We start from the raw sequence: 16,739 nt of genomic DNA, 5'->3' as shown, positions 1-16,739 counted from the left end.
AAACTTGTTTTCTATGGAAACTGGGTCCTAACTATAACTACCTACTGGCGTCCTCCAGTAGGTAGTGTGTGTGCGTGCGTGCGTGTGTATGTATGTATGTATGTGTATATATATATATATATATATATATATATATATATATATATATTTGTAGGAATGTGTGTATGTTTGTGTAGATCAAAAAACATACACCCTTGAATAAGAAAGACCATAAACTTTGTTGAAGAGCTGCCCAAATTAGGAGAGGTTACTGCTTTTGATTTCAGCTGAGAATTCCCTGAGTGTGAAATATGATGACGGTTAAGTAACTGTTCATTCTTATTTTTCTCGTCCTGCCGGAAGGCAAGACAATTCACTTCTTGTTGTGATAAATGACTGCTCCCAGGATAACCTCAGAACATTTAAAGGTGTTTTAGTGGTAGTGCTTCCAACTTAAGCAGTTTTGGCAGAACAGTTATAGAATTGAGGCAAAAATCTGTCTCTGCCTGCAAGTGAACTGCACAAGATATAAGCAAGCACCTCAAAAGACATAGACCAATAGGAGAGTCATACTATTCGTGATACACAGTTAAGGATATGCTTTATAGCCATTTCCTTTTAGGTTGTGGACCTCAGTCTTTCATCTTCGAACCCAACACTCTGAATTCTCCTTCTGGCATGTACATTTGACTCTGCTGAGTCTTGGTAACTCACCTCTTGAATAGTAACCATTGCTTTGGCTAGTTCGAAAATATTTAATAGTGACTTAATTGTAGTCTTGTTTCTGTGGTTCATAACAAACATTATTTTGGGGTAACTTATTTTTATTGTATCAGCAGTTGCATACACGTACTTCATTTTAAAGTAATTTCAGAGTTAGATCTGTTATGTTGCATTTGTCTACAGGGAGTGCAGAATTATTAGGCAAGTTGTATTTTTGAGGATTAATTTTATTATTGAACAACAACCATGTTCTCAATGAACCCAAAAAACTCATTAATATCAAAACTGAATATTTTTGGAAGTAGTTTTTAGTTTGTTTTTAGTTTTAGCTATGTTAGGGGGATATCTGTGTGTGCAGGTGACTATCACTGTGCATAATTATTAGGCAACTTAACAAAAAAAAATATATACCCATTTCAATTTTTTATCATTACCAGTGAAACCAATATAACATCTCAACATTCACAAATATACATTTCTGACATTCAAAAACAAAACAAAAACAAATCAGTGACCAATATAGCCACCTTTCTTTGCAAGGACACTCAAAAGCCTGCCATCCATGGATTCTGTCAGTGTTTTGATCTGTTCACCATCAACATTGCGTGCAGCAGCAACCACAGCCTCCCAGACACTGTTCAGAGAGGTGTACTGTTTTCCCTCCTTGTAAATCTCACATTTGATGATGGACCACAGGTTCTCAATGGGGTTCAGATCAGGTGAACAAGGAGGCCATGTCATTAGATTTCCTTCTTTTATACCCTTTTTTACCAGCCACGCTGTGGAGTACTTGGACGCGTGTGATGGAGCATTGTCCTGCATGAAAATCATGTTTTTCTTGAAGGATGCAGACTTCTTCCTGTACCACTGCTTGAAGAAGGTGTCTTCCAGGAACTGGCAGTAGGACTGGGAGTTGAGCTTGACTCCATCCTCAACCCGAAAAGGCCCCACAAGCTCATCTTTGATGATACCAGCCCAAACCAGTACTCCACCTCCACCTTGCTGGCGTCTGAGTCGGACTGGAGCTCTCTGCCCTTTACCAATCCAGCCACGGGCCCATCCATCTGGCCCATCAAGACTCTCTCTCATTTCATCAGTCCATAAAACCTTAGAAAAATCAGTCTTGAGATATTTCTTGGCCCAGTCTTGACGTTTCAGCTTGTGTGTCTTGTTCAGTGGTGGTCGTCTTTCAGCCTTTCTTACCTTGGCCATGTCTCTGAGTATTGCACACCTTGTGCTTTTGGGCACTCCAGTGATGTTGCAGCTCTGAAATATGGCCAAACTGGTGGCAAGTGGCATCGTGGCAGCTGCACGCTTGACTTTTCTCAGTTCATGGGCAGTTATTTTGCGCCTTGGTTTTTCCACGCGCTTCTTGCGACCCTGTTGACTATTTTGAATGAAACGCTTGATTGTTCGATGATCACGCTTCAGAAGCTTTGCAATTTTAAGAGTGCTGCATCCCTCTGCAAGATATCTCACTATTTTTGACTTTTCTGAGCCTGTCAAGTCCTTCTTTTGACCCATTTTGCCAAAGGAAAGGAAGTTGCCTAATAATTATGCACACCTGATATAGGGTGTTGATGTCATTAGACCACACCCCTTCTCATTACAGAGATGCACATCACCTAATATGCTTAATTGGTAGTAGGCTTTCGAGCCTATACAGCTTGGAGTAAGACAACATGCATAAAGAGGATGATGTGGTCAAAATACTCATTTGCCTAATAATTCTGCACTCCCTGTAGTTGTTAGCACCATTGGAAAACAATAAACTGGGTTTCAATTTGTCTTTAGTACCTAATTAGTATGCAAAAAAAATTCAATGTGACCTGTGCAAGCAGGCGTTTCATTCCCATTCAGGTGCAGCAGTGCTCTCTAGCGGCATTTTTTTCCATTGCGACAACCCGTAGGCATGTTTTTATTCAAGTGTAAGTGACAAGTCCTTGCCTTTTTGATGTGGTGCCTTTTTGACGCAGACACCTCAAAAAGTATGCAAATTGGGTGCTTTGTCCTAAACATACTAAAGTTTAAACCTCATTTTGTAGGGTGATGTTGAAAATCTTAAAATCCAGTTCTGCTCTGCTATTTTTCAAAATCCATTTACAGGCGTGACACTATTGTAAAGAAATAGGTATTCCCCTCTAGTCCTGTCTAAATTTAAAGTACTATCCTTCTGCTTTTGGAAGGAGCAAGGACTTCCCTACAACATGGGTTGACTGGGCTGATGAAGTATTCTTCAGCTGTGGTAGACCTCTATTCATTAAATAGGTCATTGGAGTAGTTCTCCCAAATTATTCTGTATTTCTCATGGGCCAAAATTGCCTGAATCAACGATCACAGGCATACACACAGTTCATCAAACCATTAGAGTACATGTCTGCTGATGTAACAGAAACGCAAAAAACTGAAAAGATGTTGTTGGGTGTCTTACAATTCAGGAGAAAATGTTTTTTTTTTTTTTTTTAAATATATAACCCACATTCACTGTAGTAGTGACAGGCTGCTTAGCCTGGCTGCTAAAAGCCAGGATGTGTTCGACCATATTCCAAGGAGCACAACCGGTCATTATAAAGCCTGGCTCTAACCCGGTGTCTCTGCTACGATGTAACTGTCAGCAGAGTCTCTGTTCTCTTCTTGGCTCTGGCCCTATACAAGAGACACTTAGAGATGATGTGGGATAGTATGATGGATTACTCCCCCTCACTAAACTGATGAGGCATTGTACTTGGGATTGCCAAATTCCATTGAGAGACACCTTCCCTGAAATGGAGATTGACTGGCCCCATGGGCCACCAGTAGAAGAAAGTTCCCTGTTTGCAGTGCTGTTCTTGAGGGCAGTTGATTAGCTAGACCTACAGTTGCAGTCCATTGAGACACAAATAAACTGAATTCCCACAACAAGGGCCGACATTGTCCTTGCTACATTCAATGATGCCCTCATTTACACTTTGATAACTACATTGTCCAAGCCTTGGTCTTACCCTCTTGTCAGCTGGCCAGTAGCTCTGTAGCATAGCTAGAGGTTGTCGAGCGACTCCGCAGCAATGTCGTCCCCGGACAGGACATCAGCGCTTTGGAGGAGGGAATATATGGACTCCTCTGACGTCGTGTCCGGGAACGACGTCGCTGTGGAGTCGCTTGACACCCTCTACTGAAGTGCAGCGGGACTGCTGAGGAAAAGTTTCCAGATCTGACCCCTGGTGGAGAATTCTAAGATAAGGAATCTGTGGCTAGTCTTTGTCTCTGCCATATAAGGCATTACCGAAGGTAAGTAATTTGTTCTTCTGTTAATGTGCAGGTATGCCTAATGATTATGCCCTTTGGTGGGTCGAAACTCCTTGGGGGGGAAAAGGGCCGACTTACTGTTAGAGAGATTTAAAGGCCTAAACCATTCTGGGAAGGAGGAGGAAGTTCAAATCATCACTGCCAAAAGAATTACCTACATTGACCTGCGGTGCTTGAAACATCTAAAATATTTGATTTAGAAAGAAATTATCCCTGGATAGGTTATCTGTGAGGCATTGATATCAAGGTTATCTTGAAGACTGATTGAGTCAGCAACTTTGTGAACAAGAGACATTGCATAGTGGATTGCAAGAGGGCCGAAGTGGACAGAAAGACAGTGATTATTGAGGCACAGTAGACCTTTACAATTAAAAAATGAGTGAACAGGAGATGATGGTTCTCATCCTTGCCTTCAGTCAAGATCAGTCTGCATGACCGAAGGGGTAGTGAATGAGATGCAAGGAGTCTTGCTGAAGTGCTAGACTCTAAAGTACTGCATTTCAATGCTGCCATAATCTGATAGAGACTTCTAGTTGCAGATTCCTTACCTTAGAATTTTCCCCCAGGCATCAGACTGGATCCAGAGATTTTTCTTTGAGCAATACCCTTGCGCGTCAGTAGGTGGCGTCGGTCTACGCCGTGATGACGTCGGGAGTAGTACGTAGATGCCGCCCTCGCGCAGTGATGTCAGTTCTTTCCTTTCCATGCCACGCGCTGATCCGGAGAGATCTACCCTGGCTATTTTTTGGCCGAATTTGACCTTTTTGTCGAAGTTTTTTGTGTACAACTTTGGTGCATCGATGTCCCCGAAGACCGGGTTCAAGCCTTGTGAGGACTGACATCGGACAATGTCGGTGAGGGATCCTCATCGCGTTTCTGTGGTGCCTTGAGCGTGACCACGACCCGAAGTCGTGCTTCGAGTGTCAGGCCGTGCACCCGAAAGCTTTGAGGGAGCGGTCCCAAAAGCTAATGGCGGCCCGGCACTCAACTCCGCGTAGGTCCCAGTCTCGCTCGAGAGGAAGGTCTCGAGATCGGTCGCAGAGTCATCACCACTCGTCTTTGAAGTCCTCGGGTCCAGGTAAGAAGAAAAAGAAGTCGACAAAGTCCCATCGCTCTCCAATTTCACCCCGTCGCATGGCCGACGTGACGCGGGACGAGCATCCACACACTAGACCTCTGTCTTCGGAGCCTGCGTCTGGGTCGACTCCGTGCTTCACGTAGTTTCCTGGAGTTGGAGCGAGCCCCGCCCAACTGAAGGAGTTTTACGAGGCCACATGCCTCATTTTTGGGCGGGCCAACCCCGATACGGCGCCTTTGGGCCCAAGGGGATTCGGCTGAGGGGCCTTCGGGGTCCGCGCCGGTGGCTTCGGCCCCGGCCACTGAGGTCTCCTCTGGATCCGTGCGCGGATCTGCACCGACGCCGGTTGCACCTTCGAGACCTTCCCCGGCTCCGGGTCGAAAGTCGACGCTCCCAACGTCCGTAGTGCCCACTATCGACGTCGACCCCATTCTTATCCCCGACGACTCGGAGTTGAAGCGGCGTCGGCTGACACCACCATCGGCTTCGGTGGGCCCTATTCGCCAAAGGTCAGATTCGGACCCTTTTTCCTATGGGTACGAATACGGGTAGGAATTGGAGGGGTCCCTGGACCCTTATGAATACCAGGCTGACCCGGCTATGGACTGGGCACAGGATTTGGGCAAAGCAAGGGGTCTGGCTATTTCTCCTGATGCTGGAATGCTGTCTCCTCCTACTATGCCTATGGCGGAGGGAGCTACTTACAGTATGGTGGTCAGTAGGGAAGCTGAGGTCCTTGGCCTTGAGCCTACCTACTGTGGAAGTCAGGTCTAATCTCCAGACAGGTGCTTCAGCCTGGGGCTTCTACTTCAGTACCCCTTCTCCCATGCAATGAGGCCATCACTGATGTACTTTTGGGTACGTGGGCCAAACCCAACACAGGGGCTACTTTGAACAGGACTATCGCTCGCCACCATCGGGCTGCGCCTAACGACCCAAAATCCCTGTCCCAACACCCTACGCCTGAGAGTCTTGTAATCCAGGCTTCCTCTTCTTCTGGCGCTTTCCATTCCAAAAGGCTGGAACAATTTGGCAAGAAGTTGTTTTCTTCCTCCAGCCTCGGACTGCGGTCTGTGAACACCACATGTTTTTTGGGCTGTTATACCCACTCCCTGTGGGATACGGTTGCACAGGTCCTGCCGCAGATACCGGAGGAGGCCTGTGCTATCATCTCCCAAGCAGTGAAAGATGGGAGAGACAAGGCAAAGTTCAGTATCCGTTGTGGGCTGGATATGACTGACTCTGGGCAGTTTGGTTGCGACGACAGTGGCCTTACGGCGCCACACCTGGTTGCACACTTCTGGCTTCTCGAGGGATGTCCAACAGTCACTCATGGACATGCCCTTTGATGGCACCCGTCTCTTCGGAGACAAAGCGGACTCGGCCTTGGAGAAATTCAAGGATTACCGGGCTATGGCTCAGTCCCTTGGTCTTTCCTCTGCCACACGCCCACCACAGTCCACTTTTCGTCCCTTTCGTGGACACGGAAGGGCACCCTGTCGCGTCCTCTACCCAGCCACTGGGCCACGCACGCTGGACTGCCTGTGTGTGGCTGTGAACAAGGAATCCCCCGTGGTCGTGGGACGGGGAACCAGAGGTCTGTCTAGTCCACCGCTGCAGGTTCCAAACCCTCCTAGTCTGTCCCCTCACTCCCACCCAGTTGGTGGCAGGATCCACCATCACCTGCCCCACTGGGAACATATCACCACGGACTGGTGGGTTTTGCAGATCATTTGTAAGGGCTACTCCCTCCCTTTCGAATCTGCACCACCACATATGCCACCATCCTTCTTGGTGCTTCTCCGCCAGGAAGTCGCGGCTCTCTTGGCCAAGGGAGCTATAGAAAAGGGGCCCTGTGCTAGAAGTAGGTTGTGGTTGTTATTCCCACTACTTTCTGATCCCAAAGGAGGACAAGGGCTTACGTCCTATCCTAGATCTTCAGGACCTGAACTACTTCCTTAAGGAGAAATTCAAAATGCTCAGCTTGGCTCAGGTTCTGTCTGCCTTGGACCCAGGAGACTGGATGGTAGCGTTGGACTTGCAGAAGGCTTATTTCCACATCCCCATCCTGCCTGCCCACAGACATTACCTAAGATTTGTTGTAGGTCATGAGCACTTTCAGTTTATCGTGCTACCTTTCGGCCTTACCAGCGCCCCTCGGTGTTCACAAAAGTGATGGCAGTGGTTGCAGCTGATCTGCGCAGGTTAGGGGTCTCAGTCTTCCCATACCTTGACGACTGGCTGTTGAAGGCACCTTCGCCCCAGACAGTTGTCTACCACCTTCAGACTACGGCGAACCTCCTGCACTATTTGGGGTTCACTATAAACGTGCCGAAGTCACACATGACTCCCTCTCAGACGCTCCCTTTCATTGGAGCTGTTCTGGACACAGTGCAATTTCAGGCTTATCCTCCCGACAAGCGAGTCCAAGACATTCAGGCTATGATTCAGATCTTTCAGCCTCGGTCTTGGGTTTCGGTGAGACTGACTCTGAGGCTGCTGGGCCTCATGTATCCTGCTATCACAATGGCGTCTCCATATGGAGGTGGCGCAAGGCCTCTTTCTCAAGCGGGGAGAGCCTTGGTTAGAGCTGTTCGCCTCCGCAGATAACACGCAATGTCAGCTGTTTTGTGCGTTGGAGTTTCCAAGGCGGCACTCGCTCTGAGATGCTTTTCGTCTCAAGTGGATCTCCGGCCTCCTTTACGCCTTCCCGCCTATCCCTCTTCTGCCCCGAGTTCCCAAGAAAATCAAGTATGACCGGGCCCAAGTTATCTTGGTGGCTCCGGACTGGGCTCGAAGAGTGTAGTATCCAGAGCTATTGATCATGTCCATCGATCCTCCACTCACTGCCTCTTAGGGCGGATCTTCTGTCGCAGCAGCAGGGGACGGTTCCCCACCAGAACCTGTTTAACCTCCGCCTTCATGCGTGGAGATGGAGCAGCAACAGTTGACGTCATTTGCCCTTCCACCGGAAGTCTGTAATGTTATCTTGGCAACCAGGCATCCATCGACTAAAACTATATATGCCTTTCGTTGGAATAAATTTGTGGCATGGTGTACTAACTAATCTGTTGTTCCCCTTTCTGCCCCTCTGTCAGAGGTTCTTCTGTTCATTCTTTCTTTAGCCCAGCAGGGCTCTGCTTTTGGCACCCTTAAAGGGTATTTGTCTGCCATTTCCACCTTTCTTAGGCTTCTTAATCAGCCCTCCCTCTTTAAATCTCCTATTGTGAGTAGGTTCTTAAATGACCTCACCCACTTATTTCCTCCCACTCCGTTCATCATGCCTCAGTGGGACCTTAATCTTGTACTTACTTGATGTGTATCCCCTTTGAGCCAATGCATAATTGTCCCTTGTGGCTTCTCACATTCAAAACTGTCTTTCTGGTCGCTCACCTCTGCTCGCAGGGTGAGTGAGCTTCAGGGCCTACCTTCAAAGCCTCCATACTTGTCTGTACACCCTTACAAAGTGGTGTTACGCACTAGAGCTTCCTTGCTTCATAAGGTGGTTACACCATTTCATGTAGGCCAGTCCATCACTTTGCCTACCTTCTAAGCACCCCCACATCCTTCCCATGAGGAGGAGAGACTCCACCGTCTGGACCCAGAAAGAGCATTGGCGTTCTACCTCAGTCGTACTAAAGAATTCCGGGTGGACGATCAACACTGTTGGCTATGTGGGTACGAAGAAACGGAAGGCGGTGCAAAAGCATACAATTTCTCAATGGGTGCTTCTTTGCATCAAACTGTGCTATGCTTTGGCTAAAAAGCAACCTCCTGAATGCTTGCATGCTCATTCTACCAGAGCAACTGCTGCTTCCACTGCGTTAGCATGTGGAGTTCCTGTCCTGGATATCTGTCGGGCAGCTACATGGGCATCCCTGCACACGTTTGCTAAGCATTACTGCCTGGATAGTCAGTTCCTTCGAGACATCTTCTTTGGTTGTTCGGTCCTGCAGGACTATCTAGTATGATCTTGGTTCGCAGCCCACCACCAAGAATGGCATTGCTTGGGTATTTATTCTAAGGTAAGGAGTCTGCAACTAGAAGTCTCTGTCAGATGTACAAGTTACTTACTTCCGGTAATGAAATATCTGGTAGAGACATATTCTAGTTGCAGATTCCTTAGGACCCATCCTCCCCGCTTGCGAACTTATTTCTAGGGACATGGATTCCCTCTTTCAGGTCCTTAGCTCTCGCACACCAATCTCAGTATTCTTAGCGGCTCTGCGCTCTGGCGTGGAAAGTCGTTAAAAGAAACTGACGTCACTGCGCGAGGGCGGTGTCTATGTACTACTCCCGACGTCATCACTGCGACTACGATGCCTGTGGAGTCGAGCGACGCCACCTACCGACGCGCAAGGGTATTGCTCGAAGAAAAATCTTCTGATCCAGTCTGACGCCTGGGGGAAGATTCTAAGGTAAGGAATCTGCAACTAGAATATGTCTCTACCAGATATTTTGTTACCAAAGGTAAGTAACTGGTACTTTAAGCCAAGTGGTTATCATTGACAGATGGTGTGCACTCTTCGTAAAATGATAGCCTTCAATGTGTGGGGGTATGATCAAAATCCTCAGATCACTGATATGAAGTAGAATCCTCTGTCAGATGTTTTCCACGTAGGTGACCAATTGATCGCACCAGATAAGAGTTGTCAGAGGAAGCGGCCTCTCTCAATATCTTTATGCGATAGGTGGAGTTTACAATGTTTTCTTGTAGCCTTGCTGTTGGTATTGTCACCAGGTAAATAACCTTTTTGTTGTTATGATATAATACTGGCAATTTTGTTGCAGATGTATTCAAAAACATTTATATAGTGGAAACGTCACAGACCCACCACTTTATTGAGCTGGTCGTTAACTACAAGATGAGTTAAAAAGGACATCAGTGAGAGAATACAGTATTGGAAAAGTAAATTCTTCACCTTGGTTTTTAAGTATGCAAAGTAGCTTTGCAGTTAGAATATGGTGCTGAAAACAGTTCTCAAATACAGTACGCTAAAGTCTGAAACCTCTTTTACCAACTTGTACCAGCCTGGATGTGGACACCAGGCATTCATCTGTGTACTTATGGTGCTTTTTGTACTTTTCCAAAAAAGATACTTGTGAGCTTTAGATGAGAATTATTTATCCTAGGAAGACCAGCAAAAGAGCTCTCAAAATAATCTTTCATTTCCAGCTCTATATGTTCAATGGACAAAGGGCCATAATATTAGTTGTCTTCATTCTGAGTAATCTGCTTTTGTGATGGCAGGATTTGAAGTGCTAGTGTTAGTTCAATTAAACCATAAGATCTGGTTTTCATCTTGTTCTTAAGGTAAGCAGTTAGTTGTAACAGGCTTTCTAAGTTAATTATTTATTTAAAAAAGGGTGTTAACTCTTTTTAGATGTATTAAGCTGCATCCAGATAGCCAGCACGTACCATTCTGTTCATTCATATTCTTTCAAAACAATGGCCATAAACCAGCATGTTGCAACACGACATAAAAGTTAATAAAACAAAATCATTTATACAGATCTTTAGATTCAGAAAGATTTTCATACAAATCTGGCATGTTGTAAAAATCTAAATTTGGCACAATTTAAAACAGTGACAGGCTATAGTTACAGTTGAAAAGTTTTAAAATGGTAGCATTTGATAGAACCCAAACCATCAGCTGGGCATCATTTTCAGTCTAAGCCTTCATATATGCATCAACAACCAAGAGATAGCAAAGACAATCCATTGCCTAGTATCACTTAATATTCTACTCGCGGTCCCAATATTCTTGAAGCCCAGGCTGTGGCAAGCTTTTAAAATCAACTTCCTTCTGATACCTTGATATATTGGACAGAAAAAACAAAATGCTCAGCCCTTACCACCACCTGGGGCCAGAACTTGTCACAATCACCGGGATAACCTCTTCATTTGGCTACGAAGGAGCAAGTAGGTATGGTCCCCCTGTGAAATGTAATGTATAAAGACTTCGGGGTGAGGAAGGGGGTTCAATCTCATCCAAGAACGCCTCCAGATGGTATTCTACTTTGAACCTGATAAAGGAAACAGTGAGAAATCCATCTCTAGGAGAGTATAGAGTTAAGTTGTCAATATGGCGACAATAGGCAACTTAGAGACTAAAATGGCGTTTGTGAGGGAGGACCAGAGGTTATCGTATCCAGTCTGACCCAGTCAATCTTTCATTGTCTGGCCAGGCAATCTTACAGGCCCGAGCTTCCCCAGAACATCATCTGGGGCCCTGCAAAATGGCATAAGCTCTGAGACTACCGAAAGTCTCTGCCAATACAACAGCGTTTTTAACCCAGCTATGTTGGTAATGCATCTAAGGCCATAGTCTAACTGTAAAGGGACAAGCAGGGTACTGGCTGGTAGATTGCTTAAGCTACTGATGTGTTTTTCTGTTATTTCTAAATGTCTAGTATCCTGAAAACCTCATAGTTCTGTACCATATAAAGTTACCCCTAGGGCCTAACCTTTATACATTTCAAGGGTGGGAGTTAGCAGACGAAAAAAAAGTAGCCACTTTGGCCCTCAGAATGCCCCTACAGTGTTGCTCTGGTTTGAGCCTACACATCTGAACATTATGACCAATCAAGGCATTCTGAGAGTGCAACCTCCAAATAACCAAACACCTGGAGACTCTCCAGTGCTACCCCACAGCAGGTTAGAATGGAATGTTGTACATGGGTTAAAGATCATGAATTTGGTCTTGCTAAGGTTAATCTCTAGCCCAGCTGCCTGCAGAAGGACCCAAAGCAGTCCAAAAGTTCCTTGATCCCCATAGGGGATTAAGATTTAAAAAAGGGTGTTGTCTGGAAATAGTAGGGTTGGGATCTTAACCCGGGCAAGACACAGGGCATCATCACCTTCACATTTCTCTAGCTGAGAAACCAAATCATTAATCTATAAAAGTGAGAAGGTTGAAGCTAGCACACACACCTGCCTCACTCCCCGATTTACTGGTATATTATCTGTTAATTCGCCCTGGAACTTGCGACTGACCTGGGCATAATTGATGGAATCAAGTCTAATTATAACTTTTAAAAGATAGTCGGAACCCCAATCTCCGCCAACACCTTCTACAGAGATTCTCTACGAACAAGGTCAAAACCAGACTGAAGATCACATAGTCTCTCCCCCCCACGCCCCAAGTTAACATGTTTCCAGTGGCAGGCAAAACCCCTGGCCTATTCCAGTGCCGTCCCTTAAGCCAGCCCGCAATGTAGTCAATACACTAATGACAGACATCCACTCTCTCAGCCTATTTAAGATTATCTGACTAAACAGCTTTTGTGAGCTGGCAATGAGGCTGATTGGTTTGTAGTTGGAGAGTAGGGACCTACAGCCCTTCTTCGATATTGGGATGATCTCAGGCCGGGAGGGGGCGGAGGAACACCATTCTTTAAAGCACCGAAAAAACAAGGAAAATAGGTGCACCATATGTCTCTATGTAGCGTAAAAAGATCACCAGGCACCTTGTCCAAACCTGGGGCTTTATTTGGTATCGCCCAGTCTATTGCTTTGGAAATCTCTGTGCAGAATAAAATGGGTGGCCCATCCAGCACGAAAAAATAAGTGAGTGGTAAGATGCTTGGTTAACCATGTATTGTGTTGTATAACAACGTGACGTCATCATTTATTGATAAATCCGACCTGCATAGGAGATTACTTTGGAAAGGGTATTTTTAAAGAGTGTTGGTCTTGGTTATGGCTAGTGGAGTAACAGTAGCCTTGCAAGTATAATCATTGGCCATATTTCAGAGGGTGCTGTAGGCATATATACCTGAATTATTTTATATTTCCTTCAGCTCTCTTCAACTCATGAGCATTCCAGTCGGACGTCATGTTTAGAATAGGCTTTACGGATCCTTATTAGCATACGCCTAGTGGCTTGTGCCGCAGTCTTTTGCTGTTGGTCAGTAACCTTGTTTTGCCTACTCTCTGGCTCTGCTATTAGAGGCTTCTCTGTAAATGTGACCAGTGTTAAAACAGGGAAGACCGTTCTTTTTCTGCTTGGTAGCCAGACTGTGGCTCGTTCTTCCATTTATAATAAGAACTGTTTCGTAGTATGTTATAGGAGGTACTTAGGTCTGACAGCATACGGTTGACTGTCATGCACTTGGTCTCTCTGTAGATACAAAAAGTCGATTTTAAAACTGTTGATATATCTGGACTTAACAAAATAATTATTACATTATGTTGTCGGCGTCTCTTTTTCCCAGTAAGCAGGTAACTTGAAAATGCTTGTCACACTGTTAAATTCTGAAATTACACAGGGGAACACCATGTCTTGTCACTCATGCTTACGAATTTTGGACTGGTACCTGCACCTTGTGTGTCCTACAATTCAATACAGTGTGCGATGTGCTTGGTTTTCTTGCTGCTTTTTTTTTTAAAAAAAATACATTTCTTCCTCCTCCTTGTAGTCGGTCGCCTATGCCCAAGCTTAAGTGTTTAAGGCATGTGCAATATGGTGCCATCAGTTGCCAGCATTTCGCCCACAATTTCTTCATTTAGTATATAGGAAACATCCATCTAATGCATCCTTTTTCCTGACAGTAAATGTGATGTCTCAGAAGGACATCATACACTACAAAGGAGTAACTACTTGATGGGGTGATTTTAATTTTTCTTTATTTACTGAACTCTTACTTGTTTAATTTTCTTATATAACATTTAATATTTGAAAAAACGAATGCACTTTAATGGGCAGCAGTGTCAGTTGTGGGCCAGGATTTGTATCATCGCCAGTGCTTCTCCGTTTGATAAGAACCTTTAAGTTTCCTGTAAACCTTACTATGTGATCCTTATAACAGGGAGATGAATAAACGCCTAACTGAAGACCAGGCCAGGAAGACGTTCGAAAGAGCTACAAAACTGGAACAAGAGTTTACGGAGCATTTCACAGGTCGGTATACTCATTAGACAACAGGATCTTTTTTTCTATTGTTTGAAGTAGCAGTTTGCTTCTGTTGATTTTACTCTAATGTAAATGTTTTGCTACGTTTGTTAGGGGATGTCTTATTGTATTCTCACTCTTGTACTTAATTTCTTCTTCTTGTGGGATTCTGCTGCAAATTTGTCAGTGGGACTATATCGTCAGCAGCCAACCATTCCTCAGCTTAGTAATATTTTTAATGTTGTATGGAGCTTCAGAGTCTGTCTAGTTCCTCGAAGTCTGGTGATAAGTGATCTGAACCAAACAAATCTGTACTCACTAGTAATTAACTTTTTTCCCTTTTTGTAGCTATTGTAATGGGGGACACGTTGGAAGAGATTTACAACCAAGTGAAACAAATCATTGAGGAACAGTCTGGCCCTTTGATATGGGTTCCAGCGAAAGAAAAATTATGAAAATGAAAGAAGAGGCTTCTATGTAATAATGTTGCCACCCACTACACTTGATTACTCTGTCTCCTCTGGAGAATGCCTTCTGCACCTCGCATATCCTGTCCATTCATGATGTGGCGCTCCGAACACCTTTACACAAGGGGTTTCTAAATCATTTGCAATACAGTTGATTTATTGCCATTTTATTTTTAATACAGGAGGCAGAATGCGCCCGGCAGCTTTTAAAGGGGGATGGTAAATCTGTTAACATTCCTTAATGTTTAAGGGAAAGTGACTTTTAGAGATTTTCAGAAAAGCTTTATATACATTCTTTTAAAACATATTTCATAACAAGTGAAATAAATGTGATCGCAAAGATTTAGCTTGTAAGCGACTGTGCACGTTTGACTTTGAGAGCATGGTTTAACCAGATATGTTTTTTTTTTTTTTTTTTTTTTTTAATCTCTTACTTTCCTGGCAACTGTTTTTATTTGCAGTCAGTTAAGAGGAAATATTTTAATTTTCAGTTATTCATATTTTCACAAGAACCGTTAGTTTCCATAATGTTATGAAGAATATACTTATGCTCTGTTTTAAAAATTTTATTTTTGCAAATGTGACTTCTAGGAAAAACCGTTAATGTTTTAAACCATGCTCATGCAACACAACTTTCACTGTCTTACAAAAAGTATGTGTCTGTGTAATGGTCATCGCATTTTTGCTTTATAAAATGTAATGGGCACTTAGGAAGAATGCTTGTGAAAAATTGTAGATTCATGCAATTTATTGTACAATAATTCAGACAAGATAGAAGTGATAGGATGACCATTGCAGCATTGAGAAATGAGTGATATTCCTACCCTCAAATTAAAATTGTACTTTTAAGTGTCAGATTTTAAAGAATATTTTACCCACAATAACTGCCTATTTTGTTATAATAATATATATATTAAACTTTCTTGAACTAAACTATGTAACTATGGAAATAATTTCATTTGCATAGTTACACGCACCTATATATATATAAATATAAATATAAAATATATTTTTGTTTTACCGCCTACTCCTTACTTCTTTGTTTTGGGAATACAGTTTCAGTTTAAATAGGAATTTAAACTTCCATAATTGTGTGGAGTACGAACTGGGATATTGTGGCTGTGTGACACAGCTTATGGGTATATTTGCTTATAAATAAACTATGGGCATGTTCTCCTCTTTTCTACAAAATGTTTCATTTTTAGGTAACAGGCATGTTTTTGTCACAGGGTAAATATATTAGTCCTCTGTATGAAGGTTTTTCCTTCAAGGAATCTGCCATAGCCTACATGGCAAAGTAGACGTGGTGGACATACCTCATCACAGCGTTATAGAACCAATATGGATCTCAATGAAAACCTGCATCCCCCCCACCTGCTTCCATTTGGTATATCAAAGTTTGATATTTGGACGTTGCTTGTTTGGAATGAATTGTTAGTACAAACAGAATCTATGCTTCTGGGATCCTGTTTGCGTTTTCTAGAGCCACATATTTGTTTTTAATGAACGTCTAGAACTATCCATTCGATTTGTCCGAAAGAGGAGAACAGCTAATAAATTTCATTTGTCAAATTGAAGTAATTGTGTAATTGCTGTTTTGAATGGAAAGCGTGGGAACATGCAGTTCTAGATGTTTCAAGCGGTGCCTTCAACTAGAGTGCGAAAACTCAGCAAAATAGTTAATTTCATGGAGCTCTCTCAAGTCACAATAAAAACCTTTTGTTACCTTTTACAACTAATCTTTTGATCAGGATCTCCATCTGTATGGCATTTAGTAGTTGCCTCGCTGAAGGTGGGGTCTAGAACATGCACCGGCAAAGCCAACAGTTTTAGTTATAACTGAAAATGCCTGAATGCTTCCATCCATGCTGTCACTCATCAGTACATCCACTCGGGCACTTATCCATGTACTCAGTCACTCATACTTTCACTCATACATCAATTCATCCCCCTTTGGCATATTTGTGGATTAATCTACAGTCTCAAACACATTAACTCCCTACACAGAAAAGTGCTTTCAATTGTCAGCCAGACCTGTTGGCTTTGCTGCTAGATTGTGATGAGTATGAGAGTTCTTCCGGTAGTGATTGACTTCTAGCCTTTGAGGGATGAGTGAATGCTTCCGCTAAAGTTTGACCTCCAGTTTGTGAAGGGTTTGAGTGTCGGTAATGTGCGACTTCTAGTCTGGGGTGTCGGTGTGCTTTTGATAATAGGTGACTTCAAGTCAGTGAGGGCTATGAGTGCCGTCAGTGGTATGTGACTACTTTAAGGGATGTGAGTGGTGTTGGTTGGGTGCAAGCAGTAGTCTGTAAG

General features: G+C 43.8%; 1 protein-coding gene across 8 annotated transcripts in view; it reads left to right on the top strand.

Moving 5' to 3' along the window:
• Positions 1–15,356, top strand: part of DLG1 (discs large MAGUK scaffold protein 1) — a 953,275-nt gene extending 937,919 nt beyond the window's left edge. For 7 of the 8 annotated variants that reach the window (XM_069213153.1, XM_069213149.1, XM_069213152.1 and 4 more), the window contains 2 exons: positions 13,877–13,968; positions 14,308–14,547. In XM_069213153.1, coding sequence (XP_069069254.1) covers positions 13,877–13,968; positions 14,308–14,414 — 199 coding nt within the window. In that variant the 3' untranslated portion in view covers positions 14,415–14,547. Of the gene's footprint in view, positions 1–13,876; positions 13,969–14,307 lie in introns of all 8 variants that reach the window. The other variant, XM_069213151.1, reaches the window with a different exon arrangement.
• Positions 15,357–16,739: the final 1,383 nt, after the last annotated feature.

This window comes from Pleurodeles waltl, chromosome 11, assembly GCF_031143425.1.
Source record: "Pleurodeles waltl isolate 20211129_DDA chromosome 11, aPleWal1.hap1.20221129, whole genome shotgun sequence".
Classification (NCBI taxonomy): Eukaryota; Metazoa; Chordata; class Amphibia; order Caudata; family Salamandridae; genus Pleurodeles; species Pleurodeles waltl.
The sequence above is the reverse complement of the archived record's forward strand: the minus strand, read 5'-3'. Positions and strand labels throughout refer to the sequence as shown.